The sequence below is a fragment of the Ursus arctos genome, unplaced genomic scaffold (genome assembly GCF_023065955.2).
Source record: "Ursus arctos isolate Adak ecotype North America unplaced genomic scaffold, UrsArc2.0 scaffold_14, whole genome shotgun sequence".
In the NCBI taxonomy this organism is placed as follows: Eukaryota; Metazoa; Chordata; class Mammalia; order Carnivora; family Ursidae; genus Ursus; species Ursus arctos.
The window spans coordinates 20,764,151-20,780,301 of record NW_026622808.1 but is presented as its reverse complement, the minus strand read 5'-3'; the positions used below and the strand labels follow the sequence as shown (position 1 = coordinate 20,780,301).

At 52.3% G+C, this 16,151-nt stretch overlaps 1 protein-coding gene across 1 annotated transcript in view; it reads left to right on the top strand.

Moving 5' to 3' along the window:
• Positions 1-16,151, top strand: part of CACNA1A (calcium voltage-gated channel subunit alpha1 A) — a 213,028-nt gene that overhangs the window by 155,335 nt on the left and 41,542 nt on the right. Inside the window, exons 23-28 of the mRNA XM_057311555.1 lie at positions 133-192; positions 676-782; positions 9,673-9,772; positions 12,428-12,588; positions 14,015-14,152; positions 15,692-15,893. Coding sequence (XP_057167538.1) covers positions 133-192; positions 676-782; positions 9,673-9,772; positions 12,428-12,588; positions 14,015-14,152; positions 15,692-15,893 — 768 coding nt within the window. The remainder of the gene's footprint in view (positions 1-132; positions 193-675; positions 783-9,672; positions 9,773-12,427; positions 12,589-14,014; positions 14,153-15,691; positions 15,894-16,151) is intronic.

The following is a 16,151-nucleotide window of genomic DNA, read 5'->3' as shown; positions in this document are numbered from 1 at the left end:
TCTGCTCGTGAGAGTGTGTTTCTCGGGAACTTTGCTGGAGACCACACAGCCCAGTGGGCCATCACTAGGTTCATGGGGACTCTGCTGGAGCAAGCCAGTGATCTGCTGCCCCCTTGCTTTTATTCCCTACAGGTGCTGCGATATTTTGACTACGTTTTTACAGGCGTCTTTACCTTTGAGATGGTGATCAAGGTGAGTGCTGAGAGAGCCAGGGATCCAAGGGACTCCACCCTCAAGAATGGCACTCTGCGTAGGTGGCTTCCCCAGGGGATTAGAAATGTTTGGTGTGTTAGAGCAGCAGCAAGGACTAGAAGGAGTGAGCGAGGAGCGTGGGGAAAACCAGGGCAGGGAGATGAGAGCAGGGAGGTGACAGGCATAGATCCTGCAGGGCCTTGTGGGCCACGGGGAGAACTTTGACTTTTACCCCAAGCGAGGTGGGAGCCATGGAAGGTTCTGAGCGGAGGGGGGACTCGACTCATGCCCATGCCTGTGGGCACCCTCCGGCCTCGTTGGAGAGGACAGACTTGAGGGAGGGGCAGGGCGGGTGGGAGCCAAGAGAACTAGGAGGGGGCGGCGATGCCCCCTCCTGATACCCCTCCCCCAGAGGCTGGAAAGGTGGGTCTCGCTCCCCAAGGTGGGATGAGGGTTCTGACCACCATCTCTTCTCACCCCTAGATGATCGACCTGGGGCTCGTCCTGCACCAGGGTGCCTACTTCCGCGACCTCTGGAACATTCTCGACTTCATAGTGGTCAGTGGGGCCCTGGTGGCCTTTGCCTTCACGTAAGTCTCCTCCTGAGGCTTCTACTTGCCTCTTTGCCCCCCGCCCCTGGCGTGGGACTGCCCACTGGATCAGGGAATGTGTTCTCAGGGCGTAGAGATGGGGAGAGTGGGCTCTGGGGGGTGGGAACATCCGCATGCCTCCAAGAAGAGCTTCGACTGGCTTTTGCATGACGACCACTGTGGAGGACGAAGGAGAAGGGACCCCACCTTCTGCCTCCTCACACAGCCGCGTCACCGACCCCTTGCTCTGCTGCTTTCAGTAGAATAGCCCCGCCGGGACATCTCATCTTCCTTCTGCTCTACAAGCTCCACCCCAACCGCTGTCTCTAAGAGCCCCTAAAAAGAAAACCAGGAAATGAATGTGCATGAGAATTCAGACCCCCCACCCTGTGCCTGAAGGCCCTGTGGTTGTAGACCTGTGACTCCCTTTGTGTGTCTTTTACTTCTCCTGGCAGTCCTAGGACCCTCTCCCTCCTGAAAGGCCATGCATCATTGTGCAACTCCAAGATGGCACCTGGGTTGTGGGGTCCCGGTCCAAGATGGCACCTAAGTTCTGGACAGCATTTCAAGATGGCACCCAAGGGCTGGGCAGCCACTAGATCTTAGGGCCTTGATAGCAAACTTAGCAATACATTCCTCAAGGTACAGATGTTTGGAGCAGTTTGAGAAGACCTAACCAGCTCATGATCCAGAAACAAATCTTGGGGACCCTGTCTGTGCCCACCACTGTGGGTCATTCCCAGAAAGGAAAGTCTCAGAGGGGCTCTGACCCACCTCACCCCCATAGTGAGAAATCAGAGGCTTCCTTTGTGCCTCTGCCCCCTAGCTTCCATCTCAGCAGATCTTCAGGGGTTCTTGAATGGCCCCCCAACCAAATAACAAAGACCTGGTTTGTCAGGAGGCCAGAGTGGTGGCTCGTTTCCAATTTAAGGACTAACTTGGGCCACTCTCGGATTTTTCTCTGGGAACAACACAGTGAGGTCAAGTGTGTCAGAACAGCCAGAAAGCTCCAGGGTTCTGGATGCCTCCAAGCTGGTAGAGAGGTACCATGAGGGTCAGGAGGCTGATCTTACTTCTGACCCTGGCCAGACTTCCCACCCCCCCCTTTCTCTTTCCCTTCTACTTTCTTTTCCTCTTTCTATGTCTGCTCTCCTTCCACCTTGTCTCCTTTCTTTCTCCTTCTTCCTCACTCCTTCCTCCTCTGCGTTCCTCTCTGTCACCCTTTTTTAAATGATTGAGTATTTATTTACATATTAGAGCAATAGAAAACACTGTAAAGCAACAACAACAACAACCCTAAATTTTGGCCATGTTATTAACGTGTCCCGAAGTTTCAAAAAATAAAGTCCACAGTGAATTAGAGGAGAAAGATGGCCACAAATAAGACAAATAATTGTTGGCCTTCATATATAAAAAGCAATTACAAATCAATAAGAAACATGAAACTCAGGATATAAATGGGCAAGGGATGTACACAGAAATTTTTCAGGATGCTGACAATTAATAAAAATGATTTAAAAAATCAGCCTCCTGGGAATTCAGAGAATTGTAACATACAAATAAGATACAATTTGTTTCCTACCAAGGAATTTCTTCCAAAAAGTTTTTTTTAAAGATTTATTTATTTATTTATTTATTTATTTATTTATTTATTAGACAGAGAGAGCCAGCGAGAGAGGGAACACAAGTAGGGGGAGTGGGAGAGGAAGAAGCAGGCTCTTAGCGGAGGAGCCTGATGTGGGGCTCGATCCCGGAACTCCGGGATCATGCCCTGAGCCGAAGGCAGACGCTCAATGACTGAGCCACCCAGGCGCCCCCAAAAAGATTTTTGAAGTGTATGCGAGAATGTCATGAAATATGCTCCTCCCTCCCTCCAGCAGCTATTTGAGCGACTCCTACAAGGTGTCTGGTAGGCGCCATATTAGGACCTGAGCAAATCTCAGCTCTGAAGAGCCAAAACGTTTTACCGCCCTCAGCCTGGAGTGAATCCATCTCCTGTGGAAATTATCTACATACTGTGTGTCTGTCTGTTTCTATCCCAAATCCCCTTCCCTCCCTCGCTCCTGTTTCTTTCTCCTTCTTTCTCTTTCTCCTTTTTTTTCTTTTTCCCTCTGACTGCCTCTCCTGCTCTTTGTCCTTCTCTGTTTCTCTCCCTCCCTCCTTCCCTCTCTCTTTCAGTGTGTCTCTCTCCTTTTTCCTCCCTTTTCCCCAACCCTGCGTTTTCTCTTTTCTGTTTATCACCTTCTGTGTCTCTGTGTCACCTCTGTTTCTCTTTACCCACCGAGCCCGCCCTAGCACGTGTGTGTCTCTGCCTCTGTCCCTCTGTCTGGTTCATATCCTCTCTCCTCTCCCCTCTCTCTCTCTCTCTCTCCCCCTCTCCCTCCCTCCTCTGACCTTGGCCCCGTGGGCCTGACCATCTACCAAGCCTGTGGGGGCTAGAGAAAGGGGACACTCTGCCATGTGCTCTGGCATCAGGAGACCCAGCCCCCACCATGTTCTGACCAGGGACGGTCTCTGCGACAAGGGAGGGCAAGCTCTAGCAGGCACCTTGCTCGTACTTCCTCAGGCCTTCCAGGATGATGTCCTCCCAAGAGCCCCCAAGTCTCCTAGAGCTGAGGAGGTGATGGGTCGGGGGGGACCCTATCAGCCACATCCATCTGTCCACACACAACCACTGCTTTGCCAGCTCTGCCCGGGGTGGTGGGTTTTGCCCTCTGTGGCCACCACTGGGTGTGGAACAAAAGGAGTGGTGCCCGAGGCCCATCAACTCGCCCTTGGCCCTGGTGCTTTCCTCCCAGACCTCCGTCAGAGCCAACATGCTTCAGTGAAAAGGAGGACCCCCAATTCCATTGCCCTGCCTCACCTCCATCCCCCAATTTGAACTCACGATTTGGGGAAGGGGTGGCGTTCCAAAGACGTGGGCCTTTCAACCAGAGAACTTTTGCCATAATGAGCTATCGTTTACAATATGCTGTTTCTAGGGTCCCTGGAGCTACAATTAGGCTCTACTTGAAGCAAACAATGTGCAAAATCAAAATTATTTTTCCACCAAAAATCAATCAGCAGAATGATTCTTTGTGTTGCAAAAGAATCTGCTAGAGGGAGCTGATTTTTTTTTTTTGAATTTTCATTTTATGTATGAAGTTATACAAGGGCGTTCAAAATGCGCCTACAACCCACAGAAGTCTGGCAGCATAACTAGTCTTTCAAACTGCTTCGATGAAGTTGCTACAGGCATAAAGCCAACCAGCCCATGACCTTGAAAATCCCCGTTTTGAATGGGTTTTTTTTTTTTTTTTTTTTTTAATTCCTATGCAAGGAAAAGGTCCAGACTGGGATTTAAGGACATCCTCTAAGCCTCAATGGGCTTGTAGATCTCACAGGAACTGGGGGATGGGGGAGGTGAGATTTTGCCAACGGGATCCTGACAAGTGCCAGCAGCTCTCAAGGGGTTTTGGAAGAGCGGACAGCCATGGGAGCACCTTTATATCATGGTCACAAGGATAGGAGAGGTCAACCCTGAGACACCCACCCCCCCCCCCGCCAAGACCCTCCCTGCCTTGCTGCAAAGAATCCATCTGGTGCTGCCACCTCTCTTTCAAGGCAGGGCTGCAGGCCTGGCACAGCTGGCCAGGCGCCTTGATCAAGCCGCTCCTGCATGCCCAAGGCTAATCTGTCCCAAAGCCCGAGAAGGAGCCTTCAGGCTGTTACTTTTCTGCCCAGAAAAGTCTCCGAATCCTGCCTCCTGGTTGCAGGGTTCTGGCCTCTTTCACCTGAGAACGTTTCTCACCCTATAAGGACTGTGCTTACTGTCTTCTCTTGTTACCACATGGTTGTCTCATTGGCAGGAGCGAGGGATTCTCTGAGGGTCTCGGCCTGAGTGCCCAACCCCAGAGTCCTTTGCATCTTTCCTTTCTGGTCCTTTAGCTCGATTTATCAGTCCTGTGCCCATCTCCTCATCGACAAGGCCGAGAACCCCGAGAGGTGTTAGACTAATCTTATTGCTTTAGAAAGAGGCTCCTATAAGTCTATCTGATTTGTCTCTTACACGCAACTCCCTTAGCTGCACTGTGCCTCAGTTTCCCCATAAAGCCAAAAAACTTGACTGGGTGGTAACAGTGACAGCTTCCATATATTTAATCCCCACCAACAACCTCCGGTGGGAAGTTGTCTCGTTCTCGTTCTATAGGTGAGGAAACTGAGGCCCAGAGAGACTGAAGGGAAGCGACTCTGGCAGGTTCCCTGAGGTGGGGCTCAACCATCAGATTCAGGGGTGCTGCCCGTCTCCCAGCCGTGAACGTGGAAGCCTTCACAAAGCAGCAGAAGAACACTTGGTAGCTTAGCCAGCCTGGGTCCCCCAAAAGCCGGGGGAAAGGGTCACGAGGCTGCTCCCTTCCTCGCCGAAAGGAACCTTGCTGTTCTGGCCTTTGGGGTGGAGGCAAGGATTCTGCCGCAGTGCTGTGGTCGTGGCCCCGTCTCGGGTGTAGGAAAGCTATCCCTATGGTCCTCCAAGGGATGCGTCGAAGCTCTGCTGACAGTTTCCACCCCTCCTGCACCTCACCCGAATCTGTGTGTGTGTGTGTGTGTGTGTGTCCTGTTCCTTCCACGGACTGTGCCATGTCCACGCGAGCACCATGAAACACCATCCCATGAGCCATCGCCCATGACAGCACGCTCTGTGCCCACGCATTGGGGCGGCCGACTGACATGTCTCGGCAGCTGGCGGATCGTGACCCTGCCCTCCCTGCCAAGAGTCCATCTGGCGCTGCCGCTCCTCCAGCCAGGCAGGCTAGCACAGCTGGCGGAACGCCTTGGTCAAGCCTCTCTTGCATGCTCCAAGCCGAACCGCCAGGAAGCCAAAGAAGGAGCCCTCAGGCGGCCACATTTTTAATCCCATCCTCAACACAGCCCCTGCACTGAAGGCGTTATTTTTCTTGTGTGGGATAAAATGGACGAGAAGATTTGAGCGCAAGAGACACGAGCTGGGGTTTGAATCTCAGTCTGCTGCTTCCTAGCTGTGTGACCTTGGGCAAGTCGCTCTCCCTCTCTGGGCCTCAGCTTCCTCATCTGGAAAACAGGCATGATGGTGCCACCTTCCCCACAGGCAAACGTAGTGACATTCAGAAGGCTCACATCTTACAGCTAAAGTCAGCAGGTCAGGCAGAAATCACTGTCCTTGAAAGATCTGTCGGTAATCCATAGAGGAGAATCTACGTGATTCTATGAATGAGAGAACTAGACACACTGAGCTTTGCCAACCACTAAGATGAAATAAAAAGGTGGGGGGAGGGGAATCCAGTGGAATATTTGTAGACATTTAAGCCATTCTGGTTTTAGAAGTATCACTAACTTTGAATAAAATATTAAAGGAGAGGAAGGGAGTGAGGGAGGGAAGGAGGGAGAGAGGGAGGGAAGGAAGGAAGAAAGGAAAGTTCACTCACTTCGAAAGAGGCAGCAGGTAGGGAGTTCCGGAGCGTCCCTGCCTGGCCCTCGGGTTTCTCTGGCCTTGACCTCCAGCCATGGTTGGAGAGTTGTCATGAGACCGAGCCTGATTCCAAAGACGAGCTGTGCGAGGGCTGAGCCAGACCCCCAAGAGCTGCTCTACCTACACCCCAAATTGGAGCTCTTCGCTGACCCCCTCTCCTTCACATCTTAGGGGGTAAAGCCAAGGCCATAGCTACTACGGATCAAGCGTCGGAGGTCTGGTTTACAGATGAGGGCTACAGCGAGGGGCGGAGCTGGGATTCAAACCCTGGTGGTCCAACTCCAAAGCTCACAGCTTCCAAGCCATTCTAAGACCTTCCAGCCGCAGAACCTCTGGAGCAGAGGGGTTTCTCTGGCTCTGGGCAGTGACCTTCCGTGGCGATTTCGCCTGTGGTCATTGACGACTTTCTGGCTGTCCTGCTACTTGGAAATTTGGCTTTCTTGGTGCTGTCGGGCAGTGCCGGGAGCCTGCCGAGGGCAGGGGACCGAACGGGGGGCTTCCAGATGGAAGGATGGACGTCGGCCAGAGCCGCAAGCCTGAGGCTGCCCCTCCTGGTGCCCGGGCAGGGCAGGGGGCGCTCAGGTGTGTGTGCGTGTATGTGTGCGTGTGTGTTCTGTGTTCTTTCTTCTGAGGCCACTTACGATCTGTCTCTCCCTCCGACGCCACGTCACCAGGAGCAGTACACGGTAAAGTTCTCTCTCTCTCTCTCTCTCTCTCTCTCTCTCTCTCTCTCTCTCTCTCATTTTGTCTCTCGTTCTCCGTGCCCTGGTGCAGCTGTGTTGGTTCTGGGCCTGGCTCCATGGCCTTCTGTTTTTGCTGCCATCCGTTGCTTGCAGTGACCAGAGCCGCCCTCATTCTCGCCCCAGGGAGGAGGAGCCCTGAGGGGTCTTGGCCACCACCTCCCACCATGACCCACCAAGAGTCCAGTTCTTGGCAAAGGATAGAAGAGACATGGGGGAGCAGGGCCTCTCCAGGGTCTGATTTCAATAAAGCAGCCGGGTGTGGTGGGGTGGTTCCCAGAGGAGTGTGTCCAGACCCCAAGATGGGAGAAGGGCAGACAAGCTACACAGCCAGGACTTGGGCTCTAAAAGGAGAAATTAGCCTCCCAAGGAGCATCTACTCTTTCAGCGAAGTGGGTCAAAGTCGGATTGTTTTCTGTGAGAGTGATCAAGCCGCTCCTGCATGCTTGGACCCAGTCTGCCAGGAACACTCCTCACTGCCTCAATAAACAAGATTGTTTCTCAGCCTCGCCCGAGGGCAAAGTACCTCCTGGGGGAGAGGTAGGGAGTCCTTTTCAGAGGAGTGGATGTGCCCGTGGGAGGTATGTTTCCAAATGTCAGCCGTTCAGCACTTCAAGATTGTAGCCGGTTCCACATACAACCTAGATGTCCACTTACTTGACATTTTTTCCACCAACTTGTAGTCTAAACTTTGCTTCAGTTTTTGCCGGGAAACTAGATCATCCCCTTACAACCAGTATTGACAACCTCAGACAGAACCGCGGCTGGAAAGGTGAATCCCACAGGCACGAAACAGTGGCATTGTGGCTTGTCACATTCCAGCTGGGTTCTAGGAATTCCAAAGACAGGAGTGCTAGGGAAGCATTACAGACCTCCTAGCACATCTCGGAGACCTTCCGCTCTTACCAAAGCAAAAGGCCTGAAAGATGCTTGAAGAAGAAAGAGCTGGTTTCCCTGTGTGGTCCAGTTACTTAATCGTGTCCCTGTGCTGCCCCAGATTATCTCAGTGACTCTCTTGATGTATGTCGCCAGCTTCAGGGTCACAGCCTTGAGATAACAATGATGACTTTGGCTTTAAAAAGGGCAAAATATGTTCCAGCTGAATCCCGGAGCACAGCTTGTGCCCTGCAGGGTAATGTCCGGTTCCCCTCTTCATTGCCCGACAAATGAGAGAAAGGAGACCTAAAGGAGGAATGTTTTTGTGCCCCGATACCCAGACACACCATGGTCGGGGTCCCTGGGATAGCTCCCCACATGACCCACGAGGTAACTAGAAATGTTCCCTGGGAGAGCCTCAGAGAACTCTGATCTGGATCCATTCACGTGTGTCCTGAGGCCACACGCCAGGGGCATGATGGGGGCTGGGACAAGAACCAAGAGTAAAGGGAACATGGAGACGTAAAGGAAGAAATCACAATTTAAGCCTTTGAGGGGTTTTCTGTCTAAAGCCTGAAGCCAAAGGCAGAAACCAAGATGACTATGGAACAGCAGTAGGGGCTGGTCAACCCCCCCCCCCCCCGCGGCAATCAGGACAGGCTTTCAGATAAAGGAGCATCTGACTTGGCTCTGGGGGCTGCAGGGTCCTGTGAATGGAGAAGTGGAGGAAGGGCATTTCTGGCAGCAGGAACAGTATGTGCAAAAGCAGAGGGAGGCAAAAGAGTGTGGCTGGGGTTTGGGGTGTGTTGCAGTCGATGGGAATGCAAAGGTAAAGGTAAGTTGGGCTAGATTTCCAAGAGCCTTGAGTGCCGTGCCCAAAGTTCGCACTTCTAGGAATTCAGATGATCCAGAAGGATTCTGAGAGGGAGAACAGCATGGTCATTGGCGTGGGCCACTGTGCGCAAAAACGATCGAAGGAGAGAGAGGGAGTCGAGGGAAGCTGGGAAGTGGGTAACGGGAATCCAGTGTAAGCTGGTGGCCGGGGACGATGATGGAGATGTTAGGGGGGGTAACCCAACGGGGGTGGAGGACAAGAAGCTGAACGTGACACTTGGGTTTCTGGCTTGGGTGACTGGGTGGGTGGTGAGTTCTATTAACCACCATGCTTTGATGGCTGCACCCAATGCCCTTCTCTTGGGGGACCTGAATCATGGTTGGCTAAGGGTAGCAAGGCATCTGCGGGGGCCGCACTACTGAAGCTCGGGTCCAGCAGACCCTGGACTGAACTTCTATGCCGCTCTCTGCAAAGACGGGCTAAGGGACCCTGGCAGAGGTTCGACATCGGCATCTGATCTCCTGGTTCTTTCCTTTTGTGTGGGCTCAGGAAATTCTGGGGGAGAGCCACGTTAAGTATTTCCTGAATCCTGTTGGAAGCGGGGCAAGGAATCCCATTTCCTAAGAGCCCACCAAGACCACCTCCAGTGAACATACGGGGACAGCCAGCTCCCCTCTGCTGGGTCTGAGCTCGCCCCCAGCTGCTCAGGCCTGGCCAAGTGGTGGAGGGCCCTTAAGGAATCCAGAGACCAGAACCACAGAAGGCCATCTACTGACTACCTCTTCAGCTCAAACATAGCAGAGGTGCTCCCCACTCTTCCCCAGCAAGTGCCAGGCTCACCCCAGACTCCTAGTCCTGAGAGGGTGGGGTCACATAGAGTTGTGGGCCACCCACCACCCACACTGACTTCTGCTCCCTCTCTTCCCGTCTCCGCACCTTAACATCCCTCCACAGTGGCAACAGCAAAGGAAAGGACATCAACACAATTAAATCCCTCCGAGTCCTCCGGGTGCTACGACCTCTTAAAACCATCAAGCGGTTGCCAAAGCTCAAGGTGAGATTGGGGCATGTGGGAGGCCTATCAGGGTTGCCATGTACAGTTGGGCAGGTTGCACGCTGCTCAAGGACACTACATTGAAAGGGATGCTGATAACATCACATCCGTCATATATGGATATATTTATTACAACTTTCCAGCAGATGGCAGTAAAGTGAGTTGATCTAACAAAATCTCTGTATTATGACAGTTTTCCATTAAATGAAACGTCTTAAATGGGGATCCCTTTTCCTAATTCACAGGAGGACATCATATGGATAAAATAGGGCACAACCGTAATGTGAGAAGCAGGAAACCAGGTTTCTGCTCCCACATAACTTTTGACTCTTCACCCACCTGTTCTAGGCTCTATTATCTCCTGTTCCAAAATAGCGTGAACCAGCATTTCCCAAAGCTTGTCATTCAGGAGAAACAGGAGAACAGAAAAGGAAATGCAACCTAGTCACTCAAACACACCTTTTTCACTGATTTCCACCTTAGGGCCACCTGTATTATCTCCTAGTTAATGTTAAAGTCATCGCTTTTTAAAATTTATTTAAACAAACGTATTTTATTTTTTAATTTTTTTATTTTTTATTATGTCATGTCAGTCACCATACAGTACATCATTAGTTTTCGATGTAGTGTTCCATGATTCATTATTTGCATATAACACCCAGTGCTCCATGCAATACGTGCCCTCCTTAATACCCATCACCAGGCTAGCCCATCTCCCAACCCCCCCCCAAAACCCTCAGTTTGTTTCCCAGAGTCCATAGTCTCTCGTGGTTCATTCCGCCTTCTGTTTACTCCTCCTTCATTCTTCCCTTCCTTCTCCTACCGATCTTCCTCGTTCTTATGTTCCACAAATGAGTGAAACCATATGATAATTGTCTTTCTCTGCTTGACTTATTTCACTTAGCATTATCTCCTCCAGTCCCGTCCATGTTGCAGCAAATGTTGAGAACTCGTTCCTTCTGATAGCTGAGTAATATTCCATTGTATATATGGACCACATCTTCTTAATCCAGTCATCTGTTGAAGGGCATCTCGGCTCCTTCCACTATTTAGCTATTGTGGGCAATGCCGCTATGAACATTGGGGTGCATATGGCCCTTCTCTTCACTATGTCTTTATTTTTGGGGTAAATACCCAGGAGTGCAATTGCTGGATCATAGTACCTCAATTTTTAACTTTAAGGGACCTCCACACTGTTTTCCAGAGCGGCTGTACCAACTTGCATTCCCACCAGCAATGTAGGAGGGATCCCCTTTCTCCACATCCTCTCCAATTGTTTCTTGCCTTGTCCATTTTTGCCATTCTAACTGGCGTAAGGTGGTATCTCAGTGTGGTTTTGATTTGAATTTCCCTGATGGCTAATGATTTCGAACATTTTTTCATGTGTCTGTTAGCCATTTGTATGTCTTCATTGTAGATGTGTCTGTTCATGTCTACTGCCCATTTTTTGACTTGATTATTTGTTTTTTGGGTGTTGAATTTGAGAAGTTCTTTATAGATCTTGGATACCAGCCTTTTATCTGTAGTTTCATTTGCAAATATCTTCTCCCATTCTGTGGGCTGCCTCTTTGTTTTAATGACTGCTTCCTTTGCTGTGCAGAAATTTTTTATTTTGTTGAAGTCCCACAAGTTCATTTTTTCTTTTTAAACGAACGTATTTTAAAAGGAAATTCTATGCCAAGGTTCTCAAGCTGGAAAACCAGAACCCAATGTTAATAGAAGGTAAAACTAAATACATTCTCCCCAAAATAAGACACCATTAGTAAAATCTAGCCAAAAAGGTTGCCTGGAAAAGGCTTTGGACATGGGTGCTCGCTCTTCCTGGGTTGAAAAGGAAAAGTATCAGGATTTTGGTGTTAACAACGTGGCAAGAAAGCAAGACTTGCTCCTTCACTCAAAAGGATTGAAGGGAAAAGTGGAAAGTGAATAACTTTGTGACCGCGCGATTCAGCAGTACTTAGTGTCGGGCTCCTGCAGGACCTAAAGGAAAGTCCTCTTGTCACCTGGGCGTGCCCCTCCCCCGTGACTTTGGCACCCTCGCTCGCCATATGTGGCTGCCCATTGGACATGAGAGCAAGCTTGCTTGCGTTGAAATCCGTGGAAGTTCAGCCGTATTCAGTGCTGCGGTTCCTCACCCATTTCTGGGTGGCAGCCCCCTTCCCGAGCCCCCGGGAAAGCTGTGCACTCCCCCACCCCCCGCCCGGGGAAAGCTGGCAGAGCTGGCCTGTCATTACAGTAGGTTCGAGGACCCTTACCCACTTGTGGTTAGGACCCACCGTGGTTAGAAGCAGGACGGGGCGGGGGACGTTGCCGGCGGGACCCCTGCCGCCTTTGGGAGTTGGAGGAAAGAATCCATCTGACCCAGGACGGAATCTCCTGGGTCCGTGCCATCGTCTCTCCAAGCCCAGAGCGCCCCCTACTGCTCAGTGGGCAGAAGGGAGGGAAAGCACAACTCCAGATGGAGGGGAAGGGGCAGGGCGGGGGCGGGGCGGGGGGGGGGGTGCGGGGGCGGGAGGCAGGGACACAGAATCAACGGGAAAGGCCTTGTCTGTGAGACAAGTGGCAAATCGGCAGCGCGTCCGTGCCGCGCTGCTGGAGGCAGAGGCCGGGCGGCCCCAGCCCCTCGTGCCCTCTCTCAACTCCGCGCCCCCCCAGGCCGTGTTCGACTGTGTGGTGAACTCGCTCAAGAACGTCTTCAACATCCTCATCGTCTACATGCTGTTCATGTTCATTTTCGCCGTGGTGGCAGTGCAGCTCTTCAAGGGGAAGTTCTTCCACTGCACCGACGAGTCCAAGGAGTTCGAGAAAGACTGCCGGTGGGTCTCTGCTCTCGTCGATGTCCCCGTGGGGGCTGGCGGCGGGGGGCGGGGGCGGCAGAAGCGCCTCTGGGCTTGCAAACGGGAGCGTCGGGTCCTGGGCATGACCCAAGCGCAAGCAGCTTGGGCCGGAGTCGGAAGGAAAGGTTCGGTGTTGGAGTTGCCGCGCGCGGCTTCCGTCCCCACCTTTGTCAAGTGGGGGTTATTCATACGCGTCCACTTATTGGGAATGTGTTTCCAAGAGTCAGAATATTTGGGGATTTTAGGAAGATTGTATAGCACGTGTTCCGCCTAAGACGTCAGTCCCCCTCAGCTGGGGCTAAGGCATCCCTGTAATCAAACTGTTTTGGGGTTTTGGATTGGGTTTTTTTGGTTGTTGTTGGGAAACAGGCAAGTATTTGCACCAAATGGGACAAACGTCCAGTGTGAAGAGCCTCCTGTCCAGTCAGGTCAGGCTTCGTTGCCAGACTCATTAGATCAGAGATGGACGAACTTGGCCTGCCAAGGGCCAGATCCTAGGTACTTTGACCTCCGTGGGGCCTGCAACCTCTGGGGCAGCTCCTGTCTGCTGCGGGCTAACACAGGACAGCCGGACAACTCGGAGACGAACGGGCGAGTCTGTGTTCTCATTTCTAGAAACGAAAATGTGAACGTCGGATAAATTTAATTTGTCACGAATGTGTTCTTTTGATTTGTTTTCCCCAACCACTTAAAAATGCAGACCACCGTTCTTGGTTTGTGGGCCACACAGAAGCTGGGGCACATTTGGTCTGTGGGTCATAACTTGCCGTCCCCTGACTTAAGAGAAAAATGTTTGGTTTTCGGAACTCTCTAGATTTTGGAGTCGTGGATGAGAGGTTGTGGGCCTGCAGTTGCCCCCTCTTCGGGTCATCCCGGTGATAGAACTTGCTAAGCCCTTAACTAGCGTCCCCTAAACACTGGCGCTGGTGTAAAGCGTTAATATGCAGGAAATGGCGGCCTGCTATTTTGGTGGCTGTGTCCTGACACTGGAAGGACCCCAGACACTTGGCCATGTGTGTCTGGGGCTAAGCCTTGTGTCCTGCCCTGAAAAGGAACAGCAGCCTCCCCCTCCGGCCTGATGAACCCAGAGATGTGCCTGTCTCTCTCCCTGCTCTCAAGCCCCTCAAGCCTGAGGCTCCCACCCTTCTCGCAGGACTAGAAGTTTTCTTGTTGCAAGAGAGTGCTTGGTCCTGAGTCGGCTGTTGGCCCCGAGTCAGGCGTCATCTGAGGATTTGTCTCCAAGCGAATGCGCACATATGTCAGGGAGACACAGAGGGGCCGCCGCTTCCTGGGCTCAGGGATGCCGTGTGGGCTGGTGGGCCCCTCCCTCTTCCTCCTGTCTCCGCCTGCCGAAGATGCGTGTCCCCTTCTTCTGTTTACTAATGGCCCCCATTTTCTGTGGCAGCGGCAAGTACCTGCTGTACGAGAAGAACGAGGTGAAGGCCCGGGACAGACAGTGGAAGAAATACGAGTTCCATTATGACAACGTGCTGTGGGCCCTGCTGACCCTCTTCACCGTGTCCACGGGAGAAGGCTGGCCACAGTAAGTGGCCCGCCACAGAGCCCCACAGAGGAGTCAGGGGGACCCCGGGGAGCAGGGTGGGAAAGGGTCTGAGAGCCCAGTGCTGAGAAAGGCCTGGCTAAGGGGAGGCTGGCTCCTGGCTTCCCAAGGTGGAAACCCAGCTGGGCGCACGAGGGGCCATCACCGGGCAGCAGCCTGTCTGTGCGCCTGGGCCTGCAGGGGCAGAAACCCAGCCCTTATCGGGCTCCGTCTGCCAGACCCTGAGTGTCAGAAGGGCAGCGCTTCTAATTTGCAGAAAGGCTCCCCAGACCCAGGCAGTCACATCCTCTTAACCCTTCCTGCGCCGGTGAGCGCAGATCTCCAAGACCAGGGTGCATGGATGTGGCATTTCCCAAGTCCCTTTGACCACAGGACCATTCGTTGCCCAGAATAGGGCGAGGGCTGGGGTGAGGCTGAATTGTGCACGAGTCCAGGGCCAGACCCGTCTTTACTTAAAATGTTGATTTTTTTTCATCATGGGTTTTTTTGGCATTTGTTGTGATTATTTAAATATTGCAGTAAAATACTATTTCTCTTGACAACAGAGAGGTTTGGCACCTCCTTAATTTGTGTCCAAGGCAAGTGCCTCACTCTCCTCACCCTGGTCCCAGTCCTCCTCCTAGAGGTCTCAGAAATGCAAGCTGATTCCAGGGTGTGCCCCCGGCATCCTCGCCTCCCTCCCTCCCACTCTCAGGAAGCACACCAACCCTCGTGTGCCTTTCCACCCACCCACATGCACACTCAGTACCCACGCCCACTCACGTGAGGCCAGTGCTAGCCCACGGCACCTTTGAGCAAATTTTTTAGACAGCCCTTCCTCGATGGACTTCACTTCCATCTGTCAGAAAATCACTGCAATATACTTAATGATTTTATTCAAATAAGGTACTTCATGGCCACCCGCCCAAAAGTTGTCATCATAAATACACAAATCTATCACGTCTACAGTATGAATGGCACCCTTTAGACACAGAACCCTTGAGCAGTGCACAATCTGTACAACTGTTCAGAGCAGCTATGCACCTACATACTGCCATGTTCATCCCCACCACCCCTTCTCAGCTCCCACCACCCGCTGTGCTTAAATGGCCCCCCACACGCTTCTATCTGCCTCCATGACCCCATACACCCTCCCATCCATCACCACCAACCTGGTTTCCCATCCCAGCTTGGCCAGGCCTTAGTGGGTGAAGTTCAGGAAGTCACTTTAAATGGCTAAACCTCAATTTCCTCGTGCGTAAACGGGGGCCAGTGATAACGTCCCCGAGAGGGTGGCTGAGAAAATAAATAAAATCACGCCCAGCACTTAAGAACCCTCAACGCGCAGTGGTAGAGATAACTGTGGTCCACGCTGCCCACAGACGAAGGCGGTGGGAAGGCTTCTGGCTCCGGGAAGTAACCACAGCAATTAGAGTCAGAAAACAGCGACCACTTTCATTTCTTTGCTGTTTTCTCTTAATATTTCCCTCCATTCCTGCTGCCTGCCCCGCTTTCCCCCGCTCCCCGCCCCGCCCCTCACAGGGTCCTCAAGCACTCCGTGGACGCCACCTTTGAGAACCAGGGCCCCAGCCCCGGGTACCGCATGGAGATGTCCATTTTCTACGTCGTCTACTTCGTGGTGTTCCCCTTCTTCTTCGTCAATATCTTCGTGGCCTTAATCATCATCACCTTCCAGGAGCAGGGGGACAAGATGATGGAGGAATACAGCCTGGAGAAAAACGAGGTGCCACCTCCCCGGCCTTGTCCCTCATTGAAACATTGATGACACCCCCACAACACACACGTGCACGCATGCACACATACCCAGGAGACAGCTTTTGGGGGCATCTGGGGAGGGCACAGCAGCCTTGTGCAGGCAGAATTCAGTCTGCAGGGCAGCCCTTTGTGGGGTTCCCAGAGGCGAGCGCACCGACAGAAGATGTCTGCGTCGGTCAGTTTGGACCAGGTTATGCCGCAGTAACAGGCAGTCCCAGCATCTCAG